Genomic DNA, 21,975 nt, shown 5'->3' with positions numbered 1-21,975 from the left:
AGGTCTTTAGCTTCAAGCAGTCTTTGCCGTGAGTAGTCGGACCGTAGGCCTTTCACAAAGGCATCGCGGATATTATCTTCCGTATTTTCAACAGCCGTCACCGCTTTAAAGTCACAGTTCCTGCCGAGTGCTCTTAGCGCCCGTAAAAATTCAGCTACAGACTCTCCTGGCTGTTGCGGGCGGGATCTTAGGAGGTGCCTGGTGTACATGTAATTTACCGGGCTGCGGTACTGCTGTTTCAGTAGGTTGATAGCGGCCTCGTACGTAGTCGTGTCCTGTATGAGTGCGTATACTCTCGGGCTCGCTTGGGCGTTCAGACGTCTTAGTTTGGATCTCTGCGGGGCGCCGGATTCTTCCAGGTAGGATTCGAAGCAGTCCAGCCAGTGTTTGAAGTTGAGGGCTGCGTTTGCTGCCTGTGGGTTTAGATCCAGGTACGGTGGTTTGAGGGCTTGCAGCCAAGCCGGCTGGTGTGGCTGTGCTTCTGGGAGGGCTTCTGGCTGGCCAGTAGTAGACATCTTTAAAATTTAGTCAATAAAATTGGTATACCTATCAATTCGTCCAATAAAAAGCGACGAGTTAGGAACGTAACTAAAGGTTTTTATTGACTAAATAACAGAGCCCACCCTCGTGGGTGATCGGGTCCAACAAGGAGGAATACCAGCCAGTCGACTACCTTTATACCTGGGCAGGTAGGTGGAGCCATGGGCGGAGTCGGAGGTGGTCAGCCCAGGTATAACAGCGCGACAAGAGGCGACCTCGTATCGTGATACAACAGTGATAACGGTGATAACAATACAACAGTGATAACTATAGTGTAACGATAAAAGTGGTTTACCACACTAGGGAAGCCGAACAAGGCGAAAAGGTCATTCAGACATTTAATGACCATGGTACTGGTCATGTCTGGGCAAGGGATGGGAAACGGGAGTACTCATCAATTATGTTGAGGAAGTACACGTTTCGGTCAGAGGAGGGGAGGGGCCCTTTAAAATCGACGCTAAGGGGCGAGTGGCCTTGATCAGGCTTGCTCTGTCTGGCCTATAAAAATGCGGTTTGCACTCGGCACAGATTTGGCAGTTCCTGGTCATGGTCCTGACCTCCTCGATGGAGTAGGGCAGGTTACGGGATTTGATGAAATGGAAGAAGCTGGTGACCCCCGGGTGGCAGAGGTCATTGTGGAGGGTCTGCAGTCTATCAACCTGCGCGTTGGCGCATGTACCACGTGATAGGGCATCTGGGGGCTCATTGAGTTTCCCGGGCCGGTACAAGATATCGTAATTGTAGGTGGAGAGTTCAATTCTCCACCTCAAGATCTTGTCGTTCTTGATTTTGCCCCTCTGCTTATTATTAAACATAAAAGCTACTGAACGCTGGTCAGTGAGCAGGGTAAATCGTTTTCCGGCCAGGTAATGCCTCCAATGTCGCACCGCTTCCACAATGGCCTGGGCCTCCTTTTCGACAGAGGAGTGTCGAATCTCGGGGCCCTGGAGGGTCCTTGAGAAAAAGGCCACGGGTCTCCCCGCCTGGTTAAGAGTTGCAGCTAGGGCGAAGTCGGATGCGTCGCTCTCCACTTGGAAAGGGATGGACTCATCCACTGCGTGCATTGTGGCCTTCGCAATATCTCTTTTTATGAGAGTGAAGGCTGCACATGCCTCTGCTGTCAGGGGGAAGGAGGTGGACTTGATGAGGGGTCTGGCTTTGTCCGCATAGTAGGGCACCCACTGAGCATAGTAAGAGAAAAACCCTAGGCATCTCTTCAGTGCTTTTTGGCAGTGGGGGAGGGGGAGCTCCTTAAGGGGGCGCATTCTGTCGGGGCCGATGACTCCGTTCTCCACGACGCAGCCAAGAATGGCGAGGCGCGTGGTGCGAAACATACATTTGTCCTTGTATGTTAGATTCAGCCGCTGGGCCGTACGGAGGAATTTCTCTAGGTTAACTTCATGGTCCTGCTGGTCGTGGCCGCAGATGGTGACGTTGTCTAGATAGGGGAAGGTGGCCTGCAGCGCGTTCTAGTCAACCATTCGGTCCATCTCCCTTTGGAAGACCGAAACCCCGTTGGTGACACCGAAGGGGACTCGGAGGAAGTGGTAGAGATGACCGTCAGCTTCAAAAGCTGTGTACTGGCGGTCCTCAGCCCTGATGGGGAGCTGGTGGTATGCCGACTTCAGATCAATCGTCAAGAACACCCGGTATTGTGCTATCTGATTGACCATGTCAGATATGCAGGGGAGTGGGTATGCATCTAACTGGGTGTAGTGATTGATTGTCTGGCTGTAGTCAATAACTAGGCGCTGTTTTTCGCCAGTCTTTACTACCACCACTTGTGCTCGCCATGGGCTAGTGCTACCCTCAATAATCCCTTCCTTCAGGAGTCTTGCTACTTCGGATTTAATGAAGCTCCTATCCCCGGCACTGTACCGCCTGCTTTTGGTAGCGATGGGTTTACAGTCGCGGGTGAGGTTAGCGAACAAGGGGGGGGGAGACTTTAAGTGTGGAGAGGCTGCAAATGGTGCGCGGCGGGCGATTTAAAAGCTGCTGGCTGCAGACTGAGAGTGGGGGGAGGGGTCCACCGTACGCTAATGTGACACTTTTAAGGTGGCACTGAAAATCCAACCCCAGTAGAACGGCAGCGCAGAGATGGGGCAGGACAAGAAGTTTAAAATTTTTGTATTCTGTGCCCCTTACTGAAAGGGTCACTACACAGTAGCCACCGACGTCTGCTGAATGGGATTTGGAAGCCATGGAGATCCGATGGCGCGTTGGCAGGACCGGGAGAGAGTAACTGTGCACCGTGTCGGGATGGATAAAGCTCTCCGTGCTCCCACTGTCGAAAAGGCAGGTAGTGGCGCGGCTGTTTACCATAATGTCCATCATGGACCTGGACAGTTGGTGAGGGAGAGATTGGTCCAGCGTCACGGAGGCCAGCGTATGGTCGAGCGAGTCGCTGTGGTTGTCAGACAAGGCGGTGGTTGAGTCCGGGTCACCCGCGATTGGAGTTGGAGGCATCCAAGATGGCGGACAAGATGGCTGCCCCCACGGTTCACACGCGGCGCTGCTGGCGTTAGCGGTTTTACCTTTGCAGGCGCTGACGTAGTGTCCTTTCTTCCCGTAGCCAGAGCAGGTAGCGTTTTTCGCCGGGCAGCGTGCTCTGGGGTGTTTTGCCTGGCCACAAAAGTAACATTTCAGGCCCTTGGACATCGCTGCAGCAGTTGGTGCCGGGGGTGGCGGTCCCATGACCCAAGGCTGCGGCGTCCACGGTGTGGAGCGGTTAGGGAAGAATGCGTCCATATTCCGGTGGGCCGCGTCTAGCGAGAGCGCGAGGGACACTGCCTTCTTCAGGTCGAATTCGCCCTTCTCCAACAGTCTCTGCCGGGAGTAGTCGGACTTGAGGCCCGCAACGAAAGCATCTCGGATAAGTCCCTCCGTGTGTGTCGCGGCCGATACCTCTTTACAATCGCAGGCTCGGCCGAGTATCTGTAGTGCCCGTAGGGATGCCTCCACCGATTCCCCGGACTGCTGTTTGCGGGATCTCAGGAGGTGTCTGGCATAAACCGTATTTACCGGGCGTGTGTATTGTCCTTTTAGCAGATCGATAGCCGCCGTGTAGGTAGTCGCGTCCTGGATGAGCGTGTAGACTTGGTGGCCCACCTTGGAGGCCAGGAGTTTTAGTTTGTTTCCATCTAGTGTCACGGCTGAGGCTTCCAGGTAAGCTTTGAAGCAACGCAGCCATTGTGCGAACTTGGTAGACGAACCCGCCTCTTGAGGGTCTAGGTCCAGGCATGTTGGTCTGAGGGCATGCAGCAGCGCCTGCTGCTCAGCGTTTGGTGCCGACATTTTGTCTTTGTTAATAAAATTGATGCGCTATCAATTACTGATAAACGACGGAGAGTAACTAAAAGGCTTTTATTAACAAAGAACAGAGCATGTATTAACAAAGAACAGAGCATGTATTAACAAAGAACAGAGCATGCCTCTCGTGGTTGACTGGTTTCCAAGAAGGCAGGGGGCTGCAGAGCAGTCACCTTTATACCTGGGCATGTGGGTGGAGCCAGGGGCGGAGCCAGCTGAGGCATGCATAGATACAACGGTGTGCAACAACAACAACAACGGTGAAAACAATAACAGTGGTTTACCACACACTATAACTGGACTTGCCTCCATTCCCGTGCCGAGGGGATTGCTGTACCAGATGGGAGGGGCAACATTTGGGGACTCTCGATTCTCCACCAATTCCCATTCCCCTTCTTTCTGGTGGATATTGGAGGTGCCACTTTGTGTAATGTGCAAGTGAGTAAGAGTTGTCAGCGAGGATTAATCAGCACTTTCTAATTGGAGATGATAATGGAATCTTTCAGACAATGAATTGTCGATTTTATAGCAAAGATTAATATACGATTGAATAAAAGTTCATAATTTTATTGTAAAATATTTCAGGAACACTCATCAGAAATTAAGGGGAAAGATCAGACAGCAGTACTTAAAGCAACACTGCAGCCCCGACAACTCAATCAGCTATATATCCAGAATATTAAAATCCAGCCCAGTTATAGGGGTTATTAACATCAGCAGAAACAAACCCCAACTGTCAGAATGAACATGGTTCCGTCCTGGATGTGATTAACAGCAGCAATAACAGCAGAATCGAACCTCTGCAGTCACTTGTGAACTTGCTGGTGTCTCAGCAGGTTGGATGACTGATTGAATCCCTTCTCACACACTGAGCAGGTGAACGGTCTCTCCCCGGTGTGAACTCGCTGGTGTGTCAGCAGGTTGGATTGTTAGTGAATCTCTTCCCACACACGGAGCAGGTGAATGGCCTCGCCCCACTGTGAGCTTGTTGATGTGTCAGCAGTTTGGATGACTGATTGAATCCCTTCCCACACACGGAGCAGGTGAATGGCCTCTCCCCAGTGTGAATGCGCTGGTGTCTCAGAAGGTCAGAGGAATTAGTGAATCCCTTCTCACACATGGGGCAGGTGAATGGCCTCTCTGCAGTGTGAATGTGCTGGTGTATCAGCAGGGTGGATGAGTTAGTGAATCCCTTCTCACACACAGGGCAGGTGAACGGTCTCTCCCCAGTGTGAATGCACTGGTGCTCAATGAGGTGAGATGACTGCCTGAACCCCTTCCCACAGTGAGAGCAACTGAATGGTCTCTCCTCAGTGTGAAGTCGCTGGTGTGTCAGAAGGTGGGATGACTGACTAAATCCCTTCCCACACTTGGAGCAGGTGAACAGCCTCTCCCCGGTGTGACTGCATTGATGAGTTTCCAGCCGGGACGGGGAGCTAAATCCCTTCCCACAGTTTCTCCGTGGTGTGGGTGTCCTTGTGTCTCTCAAGGTTGGACAATCGGTTGAAGCCTCATCCACACACACAACACATGTACGGTTTCTCCCCGCTGTGAACGGTGCGATGTTTTTTCAGACTGTGTAACTGGTTAAAGCTCTTTCCACAGTCAGTGCACAGGAACACTCTCACTCGGGTGTGTGTGTCTCGGTGCTTTTCCAGTCACACCGATCTTTGAAATCTTTTCCCACAGACAGAACAGGCAAACATTTCTCCTTCCACATTCAAAGGCCGATGATATTCCCTGTAAAAGTAGTTTACAAAAGACATCACTGTAAGTTCAGGATTAAAGTGCAGAACAGATAATTCTAGTTTCTATGGAACATTCTCTCCTCTTATTACATAGAATTACACAGATTGTACAGCACAGAAACAGGCCAATCTGCCCAACTGGTCCATGTGGTGTTTATGCTCCACACGAGCCTCCTCCCATCTCTCTTCATCTCACCCTATCAGCATCTCCTTCTATTCCTTTCTCCCATGTGTTTATCCAGCTTCCCCTTAAATACATCCATGCTCTTCACCTCAACCACTCCCTGTGGCAGCAAGTTCCACATTCGCAGCACCCTCTGGGTGAAGGAGTTTAATCTAAATAGGACTTTCCTGGGCAGCCAATGAGCACTGCTGCCTCTTGTGTGCATTTCCTGGCAAGGCGAAACAGTTGATATTTTCTGATCAAAAAGAGCTGAGCTCGGCAGCATTAGTCCTGTTTTGCCTCCTTTGGAGACCAGGTGTACGAGCAGAGCGAGCACAGCCTTCACAGCAACAGCAATAAAATTGTTACAGTTGTGAAGGAACTTTGTGTCAGTGCACTGGACCACAAACAAAATATTACCCTACTGTAAAGTGCCTTGAGATGTTTTAAAAGCTCTATATAAAGGTGTCGTCGACAGTGCCATCAAGCGGCACTTACTCAGCAATAACCTGCTAACTGATGCCCAGTTTGGGTTCCGCCAGGGCCACTCAGCTCCGGACCTCATTACAGCCTTGGTCCAAACATGGAGAAAAGAGCTGAACTCAAGAGGTGAGGTGAGAGTGACTGCCCTTGACATCAAGGCAGCATTTGATCGAGTGTGGCATCAAGGAGCCCTAGCAAAACTGAAGTCAATGGGAATCAAGGGGAAAACTCTCCATTGGTTGGAATCATACCTAGCACAAAGGAAGTTGGCTGTGGTTGTTGGAGATCATTCATCTCAATCACATGACATCATTGCAGGAGTTCCTCAGGGCAGTGTCCTAGGCCCAACCATCTTCAGCTGTTTCATAAATGACCTTCCCTCCATCATAAGGTTAGAAGTGGGGATGTTCGCTGATGATTGCACACTGTTCAGCACCATTCGAGATTCATCAGATACTGACGCAGTCCGTGTCCATATGCAGCAAGACCTGGACAACATTCAGACTTGGGCTGACAAGTGGCAAGTAACATTCGCACCACACAAGTACCAGGCAATGACCATCTCCAACAAGCGAGACTCTAACCATCTCCCCATGACATTCAATGGCATTACCATCGCTGAATCCCCCACTATCAACATCCTGGGGGTTACCATTGATCAGAAACTGAACTGGACCAGCCATATAAATACTGTGGCTACAAGAGCAGGCCAGAGGCTGGGAATTCTGCGGCAAGTGTCTCACCTCCTGACTCCCCAAAGCCTTTCCACCATCTACAAGGCACAAGTCAGGAGTGTGATGGAATACTCTCCACTTGCCTGGATGAGTGCAGCTCCAACAACACTCAAGAAGCTCGACACTGTTCAGGATAAAGCAGCCCGCTTGATTGGCACTCCATCCACCACCTTAAACATTCACTCCCTCCACCACCGGCGCACCGTGGCTGCAGTGTGTACCATCTACAAGATGCACTGCAGCAACTCGCCAAAGCTCCTTCAACAGCACCTTCCAAACCCGCAACCTCTACCACTTAGAAGGACAAGGGCAGCAGACACATGGGAACATCACCACCTACAAGTTCCCCTCCAAGCCACACACCATCCTGACTTGGACCAGTATCGCCGTTCCTTCACTGTCGCTGGGCCAAAATCCTGGCACTCCCTTCCTAACAGCATTGTGGGTGTACCTACACTATATGGACTGCAGTGGTTCAAGAAGGCGGCTCACCACCATCTTCTCAAGGGCAATTAGGGATGGGCACTAAAGGCAGGCCTAGCCAGCCAGCGACGCCCACATCCCATCAATGAATTTTTTAAAAAGTTGTTGTTGGTGTATAGAGAACTCTGTTGAAATTTAGTGAAATGATCAATAACCAAGGAAGATCATTTCTTTGGTTCTGTTAGCTTTCATAGAATCATTGAAAAGTACAGCATGAAGGAGGCCATTCGGCCCATCATGCCTGTGCTGGCTCTTAGAAAGAGCACTCGTGCTTAGTCCCACATCCCTGCTTGTCCGTAACCCTGTAAGATCCTCATCCTCAAGTACCCGCCCAACTCCCTTTTAAACTCATTGATGGAATCAGCTCATGACCTTTTCAGGTCGAGCGTTCCAGATCCCGACAACTCTGAGTTTTATTCAATTGTTACCACAGTTGCTTCTGTGAATGTTTAATAATAAATGCATTTTGCTGTGAAAGTAATTAAAACATTCCTAATATATAAATAGACAGATGCATCAAAATATTAACATTGTGGGAGGGAGGTCAGTGCTCGCCAGGGCCCAATAAACAATGGAATTCTTCTTTCCCAACCCAATGCTCAGAAGATGAAGTCCCAGAGCTGCCTCTGGCTTGGTTCCACCTGCCCTATTCTGACAAGCTGAGGTGTTGGTCAGTGCACTGTGATTGCCCTGTGGGCAGAAAATGGCAAATCTAGAAATATGACTAAAATAACAGATTTTAACTCCAAAGCTGTAAATCCCCGTCCCACACACTCTCCCTCCTCCCTGTGCTGACATCCAAACCCATCGCACCATCTCCAACATTTATTATCTCCACTCCCAATTTTCCCCCTCTCTCTACTCTGGTTGGGTTCAGTTCTCCACCCGCTGTGTGCAGAGTGAGAATAAAATCAATGAGTCAATGATTGTCTCTCCTGGTCACTGGGACCCTGAAACCTTCAGTTCTCCATCTGCTGTGTGCAGAGTGCGAATAAAATCAATGAGTCAATGATTGTCTCTCCTGGTCACTGGGACCCTGAAGCCCCGCCCACTCTTTGTACCTGTAGAAAGATGGCTGCGCATGCACCTTGTTGCAGCAGGAACCGGTCTGTCTTACCTCCACCAAGATGGCAGCGCCTAAGCCAGGCCTATCACCGAGAAAAAGCCTCACCGCTGCCGTCCGGTGGAACACATTCAGCCGCTGGATCTCATTCGGGCCTGAGACCATTTTCCAACTTTATAAACCCTGCAGTGCGGCCTACCCGCAGATTATTAATCTCCCGACCCCGCTCCCACCGACCTGCAACTCCGCCCAGCGACCGCGCAGAGCTTTCTCTGTAAAGCCGGTGAGGGACACGTGACCCGGGCCAGCGGCCTGATTGACGGGAGCTTCCAACCAATAGGGAGCGAGTGGGGTGGGGCTGGGGGAGCGAGCCAGCGGCAGGTCCGCCAACCAATCAGGGAGCCCGAGGGGCAGGACTAGCGCCGGCTGATCCACAGGACAGCGAGTTTCTCCAGTCCCTTGTTCAGGGCCCGGGGCCAGGGGAGGCTGTGGGCCTTTATTCCCCTCATTGGACACAAGGCTCTTTGGCTCACAACACACTGGCTCAGATTTTAAAAAACAGGTTTACAGGAAATGAGTGGAATCGACCCACCACAGTCACAATGTGGACACTCTGGTGTGTCAGCGGGTGGGATACACCAGGGAATCCCTTTCCACACACTGAGGTTGACTCTAATGATCAGGAGTCCCAGGGTTTCAGATACGAGACAGTCAAGGTCACAGGAACACAAATTGTCTCTCCAGGCTTTATTAAGAGCGCTGCATAACACAGATCAAGTGAAAATTCCCTCAATCTGGAGAATAGAAGTGCAGTGGATTCACGCGCGATCTTCTCGAGTCTGTTCCAACTGACAACGGCTTAACTGGCCTGTTCTTATACACAAGCTTGGTTACTGCTCAGGAAATGGGATTGTTTGGACCCGTCTGTTGACCGCCTCCTGAACTCCTGCTAATTCAGGGAATTTAGTCCATCTGTGACCAGACTATAACCACAAGCCCGTCTGGTTATCACACCTATACGGTCCGTGAGGTTATTATTAGATTCACACCCAGACATTGTGTCTTTACTTGTCTGGCACTACATCCCATAACATGGGTACAGGGGCTCAGTAATGTTTCATTCATCAGAAAAAAACAAAGTAGAACAACATACTAGTCAGCTTAACAGAATCTCATCATATTTAAGGGGCCAGAAATATAATAGTCACTAATAAATTCAGTAATCAATTCAGGAGACTTAAGCTGTTGTCAGTCGGAACAGACTCGATCATTAGAGTCAACCTAAGTGTGTGGAAAGGGATTCCATGGTGTATCCCACCCGCTGACACACCAGAGTGTCCACATTGTGTCTCAATTTCTCTGGTCCCCTCACTCACTCCAACCTACCTCCCTCTGAGCTTGCAGGATCCCGTTTGCTCTGATCCAACCCTAACATTGTCATTAAACCTGCTGACAAGGGTGGTGCTGTTGTTGTTTGGCGAACCAACCTCTACTGTGCGGAGGCTGATCACCAACTCTCTGACACCTCCTCCAGCTCCCCCTGGACCATGACCCCACTACCACATCAAGCCATTGTTTCCAGGACTGTCACTGACCTCGTCTCCTCTGGAGATCTTCCCTCCATGGCTGTCAACCTCATAGACCCCCAACCCTGCACAGCCCGCTTCTACTTCCTTCCCAAGATCCACAAACAGGGCTGCCCTAGTAGACCCATCGATTCAGCCTGTTTTTGCCCTGCGGAACTTATCTCTTCCTATCTCAACTCTATTTTTTCTCCCCTTGTCCAGTCTCTTCCTAACTACATTCATGGGAACTAGATGTAATATCTCCAAGTTTGCAGACGACACAAAGCTGGGTGGGCGAGTGTGCTGTGAGGAGGATGCTGAGAAACTCCAGTAAGGTCCCGCATAAGAGATTAGTGTGCAAAATTAAGGCACATGGGATTGGGGCAGGGTATTGACTTGGATAGAGAACTAGTTGGCAGACAGGAAGCAAAGAGTTGGAATAAACGGGTCGTTTTCTGAGTGGCAGGCAGTGACTAGTGGGGTACCGCAAGGATCGGTCCAAGGACCCCAGCTGTTCACAATATATATTAATGATCTGGACGAGGGAATTGGATGTAATATCTCCAAATTTGCAGATGACACAAAGCTGGGTGGGAGGGTATGCTGTGAGGAGGATGTCGTGAAACTCCAGTACGATTTGGACAGGTTGGGTGATTGGGCAGAAACATGGCAAATGCACTATGATGTGGATAAATGTGAGGTCATCCACTTTGGTGGAAAAAACAGGAAGGCAGACTATTATTTCAAAGGCAATAGATTGGGAGAAGGGGAAGTGCAAAGAGACCTGGGTGTTATTGTGCACCAATCGCTGAAGGTAAGCATGCAGGTGCAGCAGGCGGTTAAGAAGGCAAATGGTATGTTGGCCTTCATAGCGAGAGGGTTCGAGTACAGGAACAAGGATGTCTTGCTGCAGTTGTACAGGGCCTTGGTGAGCCCGCACCTTGAGTATTGTGTGCAGTTTTGGTCACCTTATCTGAGGAAGGACGTTCTTGCCATGCAGGGAGTGCAGCGAAGATTCACCAGGCTGATACCTGGGATGACAGGAATGACATATGAGGAGAGATTGTGTCGATTGGGCTTATACACACTGGAGTTTAGAAGATTGAGAGGGGATCTCATCGAAAGCTATAAAATTCTGTCAGGCCTGGACAGACTAGATGCAGGAAGGATGTTTCCGATGGCTGGGGAGTCCAGAACCAGGGGTCATAGTCTAAGGATAAGGGGTAAGCCATTTAGGACTGAAATGAGGAGGAATTTCTTCACCCAGAGAGTGGTGAACCTGTGGAATTCTCTGCCACAGAGGGCGGTGGAGGACAGTTCGTTAAATATATTCAAGAAGGAGTTGGATATATTTCTTAAGGCTAAAGGGATCAAGGGGCATGGGGAGAAGGCAGGGACAGGGTACTGAATTTGTTTGATCAGTCATGATCTCACTGAATGGCGGAGCAGGCTCGAGGGGCCGAATGGCCTACTCCTGCTCCTATCTTCTATTTTTCTATGTTTCTATGAGTTGGACAGGTTGGATGATTGGGCAGAAGCATGGCAGATGCAGTATAATGTGGATAAATGCGAGGTTATCCACTAAGGTGGCAAAAACAGGAAGGCAGATTATTATCTGAACGGCAATAGATTGGGAGAAGGGGAAGTGCAACAATCCAAATTCAGTATCCTGTCCCTGCCTTCTCCCCATATCCGTTGATCCCTTTAGCCTTAAGAAATATATCTAACTCCTTCTTGAATATATTTAATGAATTGGCCTCCACTGCCTTCTGTGGTAGAGAATTCCACAGGTTCACCACGCTCTGGGTGAAGAAATTCCTCCTCATCTCTGTCCTAAATAGCTTACCACTTATCCTTAGACTGTGATCCCTGGTTCTGGACTCCCCCGACATCGGGAACATCCTCCCTGCATCTAGTCTGTCTAGTCCTGTTAGAATTTTATAAGTTTCAATGAGATCCCCTCTCATTCTTCTAAACTCCAGCGAGTATAAGCCCAGTCGACCCAATCTCTCCTCATACGTCATTTCTGCCATCCCAGGTATCAGTCTGGTAAATCTTCACTGCACTCCCTCCATGGCAAGAACATCCTTCCTCAGATAAGGTGACCAAAACGGCACACAATACTCAAGGTGTGGTCTCACCAAGGCCATGTACAACTGCAGCAAGACATCCTTGTTCTCGAAACCTCTCGCTACGAAGGCCAACGTACTATTTGCCTTCTAAACTGCCTGCTGCACCTGCATGCTTACCTTCAGCAACTGGTGCACAAGGGCACCCAGGTCTCGTTGCACTTCCCCATCTCCCAATGTATTGCCATTCAGATAATCTGCCTTCCTGTTTTTGCCACCAAAGTGGATAACCTCACATTTATGCACATTATACTGCATTTGCCATGCATCTGCCCAATCACCCAACCTGTCCACATCGTACTGGAGTTTCTCTGCATCCTCCTCACAGCACACATGCCCACCCAGCTTTGTGTCATCTGCAAACTTGGAGATATTACATCTAGTCCCCTTGTCTAGATCATTAATATATATTGTGAATAGCTTGATTCCTGCGGTACCCCACGAGTCACTGCCTGCCACTCAGAAAAAGACCCATTTATTCCAACTCTTTGCTTCCTGTCTGCCAACCAGTTCTCTATCCAAGTCAGTACCTTGCCCCCAATCCCATGTGTTTTAACTTTACACGCTAACCTCTTATGTGGGACCTTATCGAAAGCCTTCTGAAAGTCCAAATACACCACATCCACTGGTTCTCCCTTATCTATTCTACCAGTTACATCCTCAAAAAATTCCAGTTGATTAGTCAAGCACGATTTACCTTATGTAAATCCATGTTGACTTTGTCTGATCCTGTCACTGTTTTCCAAGTGCTCTGCTATTACATCTTTTATAATGGACTCTAGCATTTTCCCCACTACTGATGTCAGGCTATAATTCCCTGTTTTCTCTCTAACACCTTTTTTGAATAGTAGGTGAAAGGTTATCGGGGATAGGCCAGGAAAGTGGAGTAATCAGATCAGCCATGATCTTATTGAATGGTGGAGCAGGCTCGAGGAGTCAAGAGGCCGACTCCTGCTCCTAATTCGTATGTAACCTGTGCAGCAGCTGGGGCCTGAAAATCAGCTTCACTGCCCCTGGGCTGGGAAAGGGGGACATGAGGCAACATTCTCCTTCTTACCCCTTTCTAAACTCCTTTTACAGGGTTTTAGAAGTGGAGCATTTACAGACAGGAAGCTCAGACCAAACATCACGTCAAGATCAAACAGAGTTGCTCGATTTATCAGGATCTGATTCAATTGCTCCTCCAATCTGCTGATACACCAGAGAGTTCACACTGATGAGAGACCTTTTAAATGTTCTGGGTGTGGGAAGAGCTTCAAAATCTACAAGTACCTGAAGTGACACCAGTGTCTACACACTGGGGAGAGAACATTCACTGGCCCCATGTGTGGGAAGGGATTTACTCAGTCATCTGCTCCGATGGTATTATGTCCGTGTGTAATTGAGACACGGACTGCAGGAGCTGGTTACAACAGGTGTTTACTGAGTGGAGACAAAACTGGAACTACTATGCAAAGTTACTTCACAGGCTTATATACAGGGATGGTCACTACTGGTACTGCAGTATACAGGGGCTGCAGAATATAGTTCCTTCTGCAAAGTACATACACTACAATTCCTCCCCTTTTAGCTAAACAGTACATAACATTCGATTAATAATTAAACAACATATTTACAATTACAGTTGCTAGATACATTAGCTGAAGTTAAGCAATTATAAGTTCAGTCTTTGAGGAGGCTTCCTGATTCTGTCCGGATAACGCCTTTTTGGGGTATCAGGTTCTTCTGGCAAAGTTGATTCGGAATCAACGTCGTTGTTTGGTTCGTCTGCTTCCAATATAACCGATTCTGAGGTAGTTGCAATTGGTACTTCGGTTTCATCACCAGGTGTATCGGATCGTGGTGTGGATTTGACGTTTTCCAGTGACTCTAGAATCTGGTCAGCATGGCGTCTTACAATGCTCTCTCCAACGTCCACGGTATACATTAGAGGTCCTTGCCGTGTGCAGATCGTTCCTGGCTGCCATTTCTCTGTGCGGTAGTCCCGGGCCAAAACTGGTTGACCTATCTTAAAACTCCTGGTCGGCCTTTCATTCATATTCTGAAACTGCCTGTTCTCCACATCTCTTCTGATGTTTGGCTTAACCAAATCCAAGCGGCATCATAGTCTTCGATTGAAGAACATCATGGCTGGAGTTTGATTGGTAACCGCATGTGTCGCATTCCGGTAGGCAAACAAGAAGTTATCCACCTTGTGTTGTAGGGGTATGTCTTCATTACACATTGCCTTGATAGCCTTCTTGAATGTTTGAACGAACCTCTCAGCCAATCCATTGGTGGCTGGATGATATGGGGCGGATGTGTAATGCTTAACACCATTGTTCTATAAGAACCTCTGGAACTCTTCAGACACAAACTGTGGTCCATTGTCGGAGCAAATCTGTTCAGGCAGCCCATTTCTGGCGAATATGGTTCGTAAGATTGTGATAGTTTTTTCTGTGGCGGTTGAGGACATTTTTATTACCTCTGGCCACTTTGAATGTGCATCCACCGCAATTAAAAACATAGAGTCCATAAGTGGACCAGCAAAATCAACGTGCACCCTTTGCCATGGAGATGAGGGCCACTCCCATGGATGTAGAGGGGCTTGTGGTGGGGCGTTTTGGACCTTCTGGCATCCTGTACAGCTCTTGGTCATCTCTTCGATTTCTCTATCGATTCCCGGCCACCACACAAATGCTCTGGCTAAGTTCTTCATTTTCACCCCTCCCAGATGACCCTCATGAAGCTCATTGAGCACTCTATCCTTCAATTTGGTTGGAATTACTACTCTGGATCCATACATCAAGGTTCCTCTGCACACTGACAGCTGTTCTCTTCTCAGCGAGAATGCTGGCAACAGTGGTTCGCCATGTGCTGGCCATCCCTTCACCGTTAAATCATAGACCCTGGAGAGTGTCGGGTCATTTCGTGTTTCCTTTTCTATGTTTGCATTCATCACAGGTAGACATTCGACTATGGTCGAGTGGAATATCTCCACAGGATTCACTGCAGGTGCTTCTTCCACCATCGGCAACGGTAGGTGCGACAATCCATCAGCATTCCCATGCTGTTTAGTTCCTTTGTACTCGATGTCATATTGGTGTGCCCCTAGGAAAAGGGACCACCTCTGTAGCCGTTGTGCTGTCATTATTGGGACGCCCTTCTGAGGGTTGAAAATGGAGACAAGAGGTTGATGATCAGTTAGTAGAGTAAATTTCTGACCGTGCAGGTAGTGATTGAACTTCTTCACCCCCCACACCAGGCTGAGGGCCTCTCTGTCAATCTGGGCATAGTTACGCTCAGCTGAAGTTAACGAGCGTGACGCAAAAGCTATCGGCCTCTCTGAACCATCAAGGAGTTTATGTGACAGTACCGCTCCAATGCCGTAGGGAGACACATCACACGCCAGTCTTATCGGTAGTGATGGGTTGTAGTGAGCCAATACTTCTCTTGAAGTGATTAGGTCTTTACTCTTCTGAAAGGCCCGCTTACATTCATTGCTCCATTTCCAAGCTACTCCAGTTTGTAGTAGGGCATTCAGTGGGTGCAGAATTGTGGACAAATTCGGCAAAAACTTATGGTAGTAATTCACCAATCCTAGGAATGACCTCAGTTGCAACACATTTTCAGGCGCTGGAGCCTTATCTACCGCTTCAATTTTGTCAGGGGACTTATGTAACCCCTCTTCGTCAATCACGTGGCCACAATACGATATCTGTTTCTTAAAAAACTCGCACTTAGGGCGATTGGCTCATAGCCCGTGTTCTCTTAGTCCAGTGAGCACCTGCTCTAGGTTGGCAAGGTGTTCACTGTCATTTTCACCTGTCACTAGGATGTCGTCCAAGTAACACTGGGTCCCCGGAATCCCTTGCAGGACTTGTTCCATCGCTCTTTGCCATATCGCCAGAGCTGATGCTACTCCGAATACCAGTCGATTATACTGGTAAAGACCTTTGTGAGTGTTTATCGTGAGATACTTCCTAGAGGATTCTTCAACCTCCATCTGCAAATATGCTTGTGCTAGGTCAATTTTTGTAAAACGCTTCCCTCCAGATAGTGAGGTGAAAATATCTTCTATCCTCGGAAGAGGATACTGTGTGAAGGACTGGGTTCACCATCACCTTGAAGTCCCCACAGATGCGAACCTTCCTTGGCTCCTCAGACTTATTGTTTAACGTTTTTTTCATGACAGGAATGATGGGTGTCACCCACTCGCTCCAGTCTACCTTAGATAACACGCCTGCATTCTCCAGATTCTCCAGCTCTGCCTCGACAGCTGGGCGAATTGCATATGGTGCCGGTCTTGCTTTGAAAAACTTGGGGATTGCATTCTCTTCTATTTTTATCGAGGCGGTTACACCTTTAAGAGTTCCCAGTTCTTGATGAAATACCTCTTTAGCGTTAGCTAAGATTTTTGACAATCGTCCAGGTGTGACGTCGTCATCCTTTTTACCAGCCACAGTCAGTGCCTGAATGGAGTGCCAGTCTAAACTTATCTTTCTGATCCATTCACGTCCCAATAACAGTGGTCCACCATCTTGCAGTATGTACAGATACAATTTCTGTATTTCTTTGCTGTTGTATTCGACAGGCACCCTTATTTTCCCTCTGGGGTATACTTTCTGCCCCGTATACGTCTTCAAGACAATGGATGTCTCTTTCAAGGGTATGTGTGAGAATAGCCGCTCGTAGTCTCGTCAATTCATGGCGGTCAGGGCTGATCCTGTATCCAATTCCATTTTGACTTGGGACCCTGCTATCGTGAGGGTGACCCAAATGGTTCGGTGATCCTCTTTCGCGATTACGTTGTGAAGTTTGAGACAGCTTAGTCTCTTGTTCCCGGATTCACTATCGCTCTTCTGGTCTTCGGAACTACTGTCCGTCATCTTTTGTACTTTCCTGTACTGTTCCTTAGTAGCCTTTTTGTTGTCGTTAGTCTTCTTTCCAGAGCTGCAAACTCATGCAATGTGTCCCATCTTCCCACATTGCCTGCATATTTTGTCCTTGGACCAGCAGTCCTTCTGGTCATGGGTTGTTCTGCCGCAGTGATAACATTTTTCAAATCCCCATGTCATTTCATGGGTGCCGTATTCCTGTGGCTTTTGCTGTATTTCCGCAGCTCCCCTTGCTGCTGCTTCGTACGATACTGCCAAGCTGAAAGCCTTATCCAGCATCAGCTCTTTCTCTGAGAGTAACCTCTTCTGGGTTCCTTCACTCAGGAGTCCACAGACAAATTTGTTCCGTAGAGTGTCTGTCAGTCCTGCTCCGAACTGGCAGTGCTTTGATAGCTTGCGTAGTTCCGTAAGGTAATCAGCATTGCTCTCATCTTTATGCTGATTTCGCCTGTGGAATTTAAATCTTTCTGCTATCAGCAGCAGTGTAGGATTTAGGTGTTCCTGTAGGATATCAACAATTTAGTTAAAACTCTTCGCCATCGGCTTGGCTGGAGTGATCAGGTTCCGCAATAGGCCGTACGTTCTTGCACCCATTAAGTTTAGGAGTACCGATGCCTTTTTCTCATCGGCTACTTTGTTTGCCTTGCAATATACTTCGACTCTTTCCACATACGTGGTCCAGTCTTCTATTGCATTATCGAAGGCAGTGATATTGCCAGTCTTTGGCATCTTGGAAATCTAAGATGGCGCCTCCCACACTTTGCCTTCTTCCCCGATTTAACAAAATGGCGCCTCCCGCGCTTTGCCTTCTTCCCCGCTGGATTAAGATGGCGCCTCCCGCGCTTTCTGTCTTCTCCGCTGCTGCTAGCGCTGTTGCTGGCATTTTTATGCCTTGATGGCGATGCCCTATGGTCTTCGCGCACTTCCCCCTGCGCTGCTGCTAACACCGCTCTCCACGGTCCCCGTGGCAAACTGCAGCTCCTCGCGGCTTTCTGCGCTTCTAATTTCTTTTATTTTCCCGTCGTCATAGCAAACCCTACAGGACACTTTCCTCCCTCTTCTCGGGTCTGTACGCTGCCCGGCTTCATAGCACCGGCCGCGCCCTGTGTGCTCCACCCTCTCGCTCTCTTTCCTCTTCCCGACAACGCTGCTCAGCCCCGTTGAAAAGCCAGCCGATTGAGCTCTAGTCTGCCACAGCCCAGGAAGGATCAGTGTACTACCTGCCACCAGCCCGATTAGCTGGAACACCATAGACAGGATAACCAAGCCCCGCTCTCGACAGCCTCTCCTGCAATCTTCAAATCCAATGAATCAGAGGCGGTTGCCCACGGTCGATGCTCGTTTCTTCTGTTTGTTTGTTTTTTTTCTTTCATTCCTTCTTCCTTCTGGCCTCGACCTCTGACAACTTCGCTTCAGGGATGGATCCCCATGAGGTGGTGCAGACTGTAGGTAAGTTCGGATCTGCTCGTCACCAGTATTATGTCCGTGTGTAATTGAGACACGGACTGCAGGAGCTGGTTACAACAGGTGTTTACTGAGTGGAGACAAAACTGGAACTACTATGCAAAGTTACTACACAGGCTTATATACAGGGGTGGTCACTACTGGTACTGCAGTATACAGAGGCTGCAGAATATAGTTCATTCTGCAAAGTACATATACTACAGATGGCATGCCAGCAAGATCACACTAGAGAGAGACCTTTATCCCGCTCCGTGTGTGGGCAGGGATTAATTGCACCCTCCGTGCTGCTGAGACACCAGCTTATCCACGCCAATGAGAGACCATTGACCTGCTCCGTGTTTTTGAAGCGATTTTCTCATTCTGCCACCCTCCTGAGACACCAGCTTGTTCACATTAAATGTTCTGACTGTGGGAAGAGCTTTAAAAGGTCCCAGGATCTGAAGAGACACCAGCTGGAGAGAGCAGGAGAGATTCTGTTCACCTGCTCAGTGTGTGGGACGGGATTCACTCGGCCCTCGAATCTGCTGGCACACCAGCGAGTTCACACTGGGGAGAGGCCGGTGAAACATTCCGACTGTGGGGAAAGCTTTAAAAGGTCCCAGGAGCTGAAGGGACACCAGCTGGAGAGAGCAGAAAAGAGGCCATTCACCTGCTCTGTGCGTGGGAAGGGATTCACTCAGTCATCCCACTTACTGACACACCAGCGAGTTCATACTGGGGAGAGACCATTCACCTGCACTGTGTGGGAAGCGATTCACTCAGTCATCAAGCCTGGTGAGACACCAGCGATATCACACTGGGGAGAGACCATTTAAATGTTCTGATTGTGGGAAGAGCTTTAAAAGCTCTGGGATCTGAAGGGACACCAGCGAGTTCACACTGATGAGAGACCGTTTACATGTTCTGTCTGTGGGAAGAGCTTTAAAAGCTCCAGGAATCTGAACAGACACCAGCGAGTTCACACCGGGGAGAGCCCGTTCACCTGCTCCGTGTGTGGGAAGGGATTCACTCGGTCATCCCACCTGCTGACACACCAGTGAGCTCACACTGATGAGAGACCATGTAAATGTTCTGACTGTGGTAAGAGCTTTAAATGGCGAAGGACCTGAAGAGACACCAGCGAGTTCACATTGTTCTATAGCGTCAGGGCTCTGTAGACAGCTGGGGTGACATGAACGTGGAATGGATGAATGTTTTATAAATTCTTGTACTGCTGTTTAATCTTTAAGACTGTTGTGCTGATGATTCCCTTCGATTGACTGTTCATAGTGTTACATAGAATGTACAGCACAGAAACAGGCCATTCGGCCCAACTGGTCCATGCCAGTGTTTATGCTCCACACCCACTCTACTTCAATTAACCCGATCAACATCTCCTCCCACTCCTTTCTCCCTCATGTGGTTTCCCCATAAATCCATCTATGCTGTTCACCTCAACTATTCCCTGTGGTAGCAAGTTCCACATTCTCACCATTCTCTGGGTAAAACAGTTTCTCCTGAATTCCCTCCTGGATTTATCAGTGACTATTACATTTATAGCTCTTTCAAAGAGCTGACACAGGCACGATGGGCTGACTGGCCTCCTTCTGTGCTGTATGATTCTAGGAGCCACTCCTAGAGTGGTGTGGTGCCCGCAGGGATCGCTTGGCAAGAAATTGGGAGGAGGTGGTGCACACGCAGACAGCACCCGATTTCGAGACGCTGTCCTTTTAAAATTGGTCCTCCACAGGCAAGGAGAGTCCCGGTCCCTTTAATGAAAATCACATTGAAAAGTAGAGTCCCTGTCCCTTTAAGAGCCCTCTGCCCACCGCTCCCACCTTTTTCTTAAAGTCTTTGAAATTAATAATAAAAGTTCATGCAGAAAAAATGTGTGTGTTGTCTGTATTTTAGTGAGTATCTGTGTCTGTGTGTCTGTCTGACTGTATGTGTGTGTGTGTCTGTGTAGAATAGCATCATAGAATGATACAGTACGGTATCTCCTCTTAATCTTCTCTGCTCCAAGAAGAACAACCCCAGCTTCTCCCGTCTCTCCATGTAACTCAAGTCCCTCATCCCTGGTCCCATTCTCGAAAATTTCTTCTGCACCCTCTCTAAGGCCTTGACATCCTTCCTAAAGTGTGGTGCCCAGCGGAAGCCTAGCCAGTGTTTTATAAAGGCTTAGCATAACTTCCTTGCTTTTGTACTCTATTCCTCTATTAATAAAGTCAAGGATCCTGTTTGCTTTTTAACAGCCTTCTCAACTTGTCCTGCCACCTTCTAAGATTTGTGTACATACCCCCCGAGGCCTCTCTGTTCCTGCACCCTCTTTAAAACTGGACCATTTAGTTTATATTGCCTCTCCTCATTCTTCCTACCAAAATGAATCACTTCACACTTCTCTACATTAAATTTAATCTGCCACGTTTCTGCCCATTTCACCAGTCTGGCTACATTCTCCTGAAGTCTGTTACTATCCTCATATAATTGCACAACTCTGTTTCTCGCTTCACGGATGCTGCCTGGCCTGCTGCGTATTTCCAGCATTTTCTGTTGTTATTTCTGTTACTATCCTCATTGTTTGCTACATTTAAGAGTTTTGTGTCCTCTGCAAACTTTGAAATTATGCCCAGTATTAAGTCCAGGTCACTGCTATATATCAAAAAAAGCAGTGGTCCGAATCAATGTTCACGTTAAGTTGCGCGGCCATGCAGCGGTCTGGAGGTCCCGCGCAGCCGGCTCACCGCCCTATAAATGGAAAAAACGCGCATGCACGGAAATTTGAATGGGCTGTGCAGCCCGTTAAAGGGGCCACGCACCTCAAAAAAAATAAAGGGAACATTGGTCCTAATACCGATCCCTGGGGAACATCACTGTTTACCTCCCTCCAGTCTGAAAAGAAACCGTTCACCACTACTCTCTGCTTTCTGTCCCTTGGCAGAAAATTGGGAGTGAGCGAGTGCGAACAGCACCTGATTTCTCGCCAAGCACGCACGGAAGCAGGGGATATGCCCTACTTTAAATGTCAGTCTCTTACATATACACATTATATAGAAAGGGAGACGCTGTCCCTTTAAAATCAGTCATCCACGGGGATGCAGTCCCTTTAATGAAAATCACATAGAAAAAGAGTGCCTGTCCCTTTAAGAGAACCCCCCACACCATATTTCTCTTAAAGTGCTTGAAATTAATAATTACAAATGCTGGAAATTAATATTTTAAAAATTAATTCAGGGAGAAAAAGTATTTTTACTCACAAGTGTTTGCTCCAGAGGGTTTTTGTTTCTGCTTCATCAATTTAAAAACGAACTGCTTTTTTAAAAGCTTATGCAAAACAAAATTAGTTTGAGCTGTAAAATGTGAAAGGAACATTAAAAATAAACTTTCCCAGGCTCACAGATCCTGACCAGGCCCCTTTACAAAATGGCTGCGGGCCAATCC

General features: G+C 48.5%; 2 protein-coding genes across 2 annotated transcripts in view; one reads left to right on the top strand and one right to left on the bottom strand.

The window, feature by feature from the left end:
• Window positions 1–21,975, top strand: part of LOC147091988 (uncharacterized) — a 72,871-nt gene that overhangs the window by 12,666 nt on the left and 38,230 nt on the right. The window lies entirely within an intron of this gene.
• LOC147091990 (uncharacterized) lies at window positions 3,884–5,416 on the bottom strand (the record flags this gene model as incomplete). Its single annotated transcript, XM_085976466.1, has 1 exon — window positions 3,884–5,416. A coding segment is annotated over one exon (654 nt), but the record flags the coding sequence as incomplete, so codon positions are not given.

Source organism: Somniosus microcephalus, unplaced genomic scaffold (genome assembly GCF_052327205.1).
Source record: "Somniosus microcephalus isolate GS21.2 unplaced genomic scaffold, FLI_Smic_1.0 unresolved_chr3, whole genome shotgun sequence".
Classification (NCBI taxonomy): Eukaryota; Metazoa; Chordata; class Chondrichthyes; order Squaliformes; family Somniosidae; genus Somniosus; species Somniosus microcephalus.
Note: the sequence above shows the minus strand (reverse complement) of the source record. Positions and strands in the feature narration are given on the sequence as shown.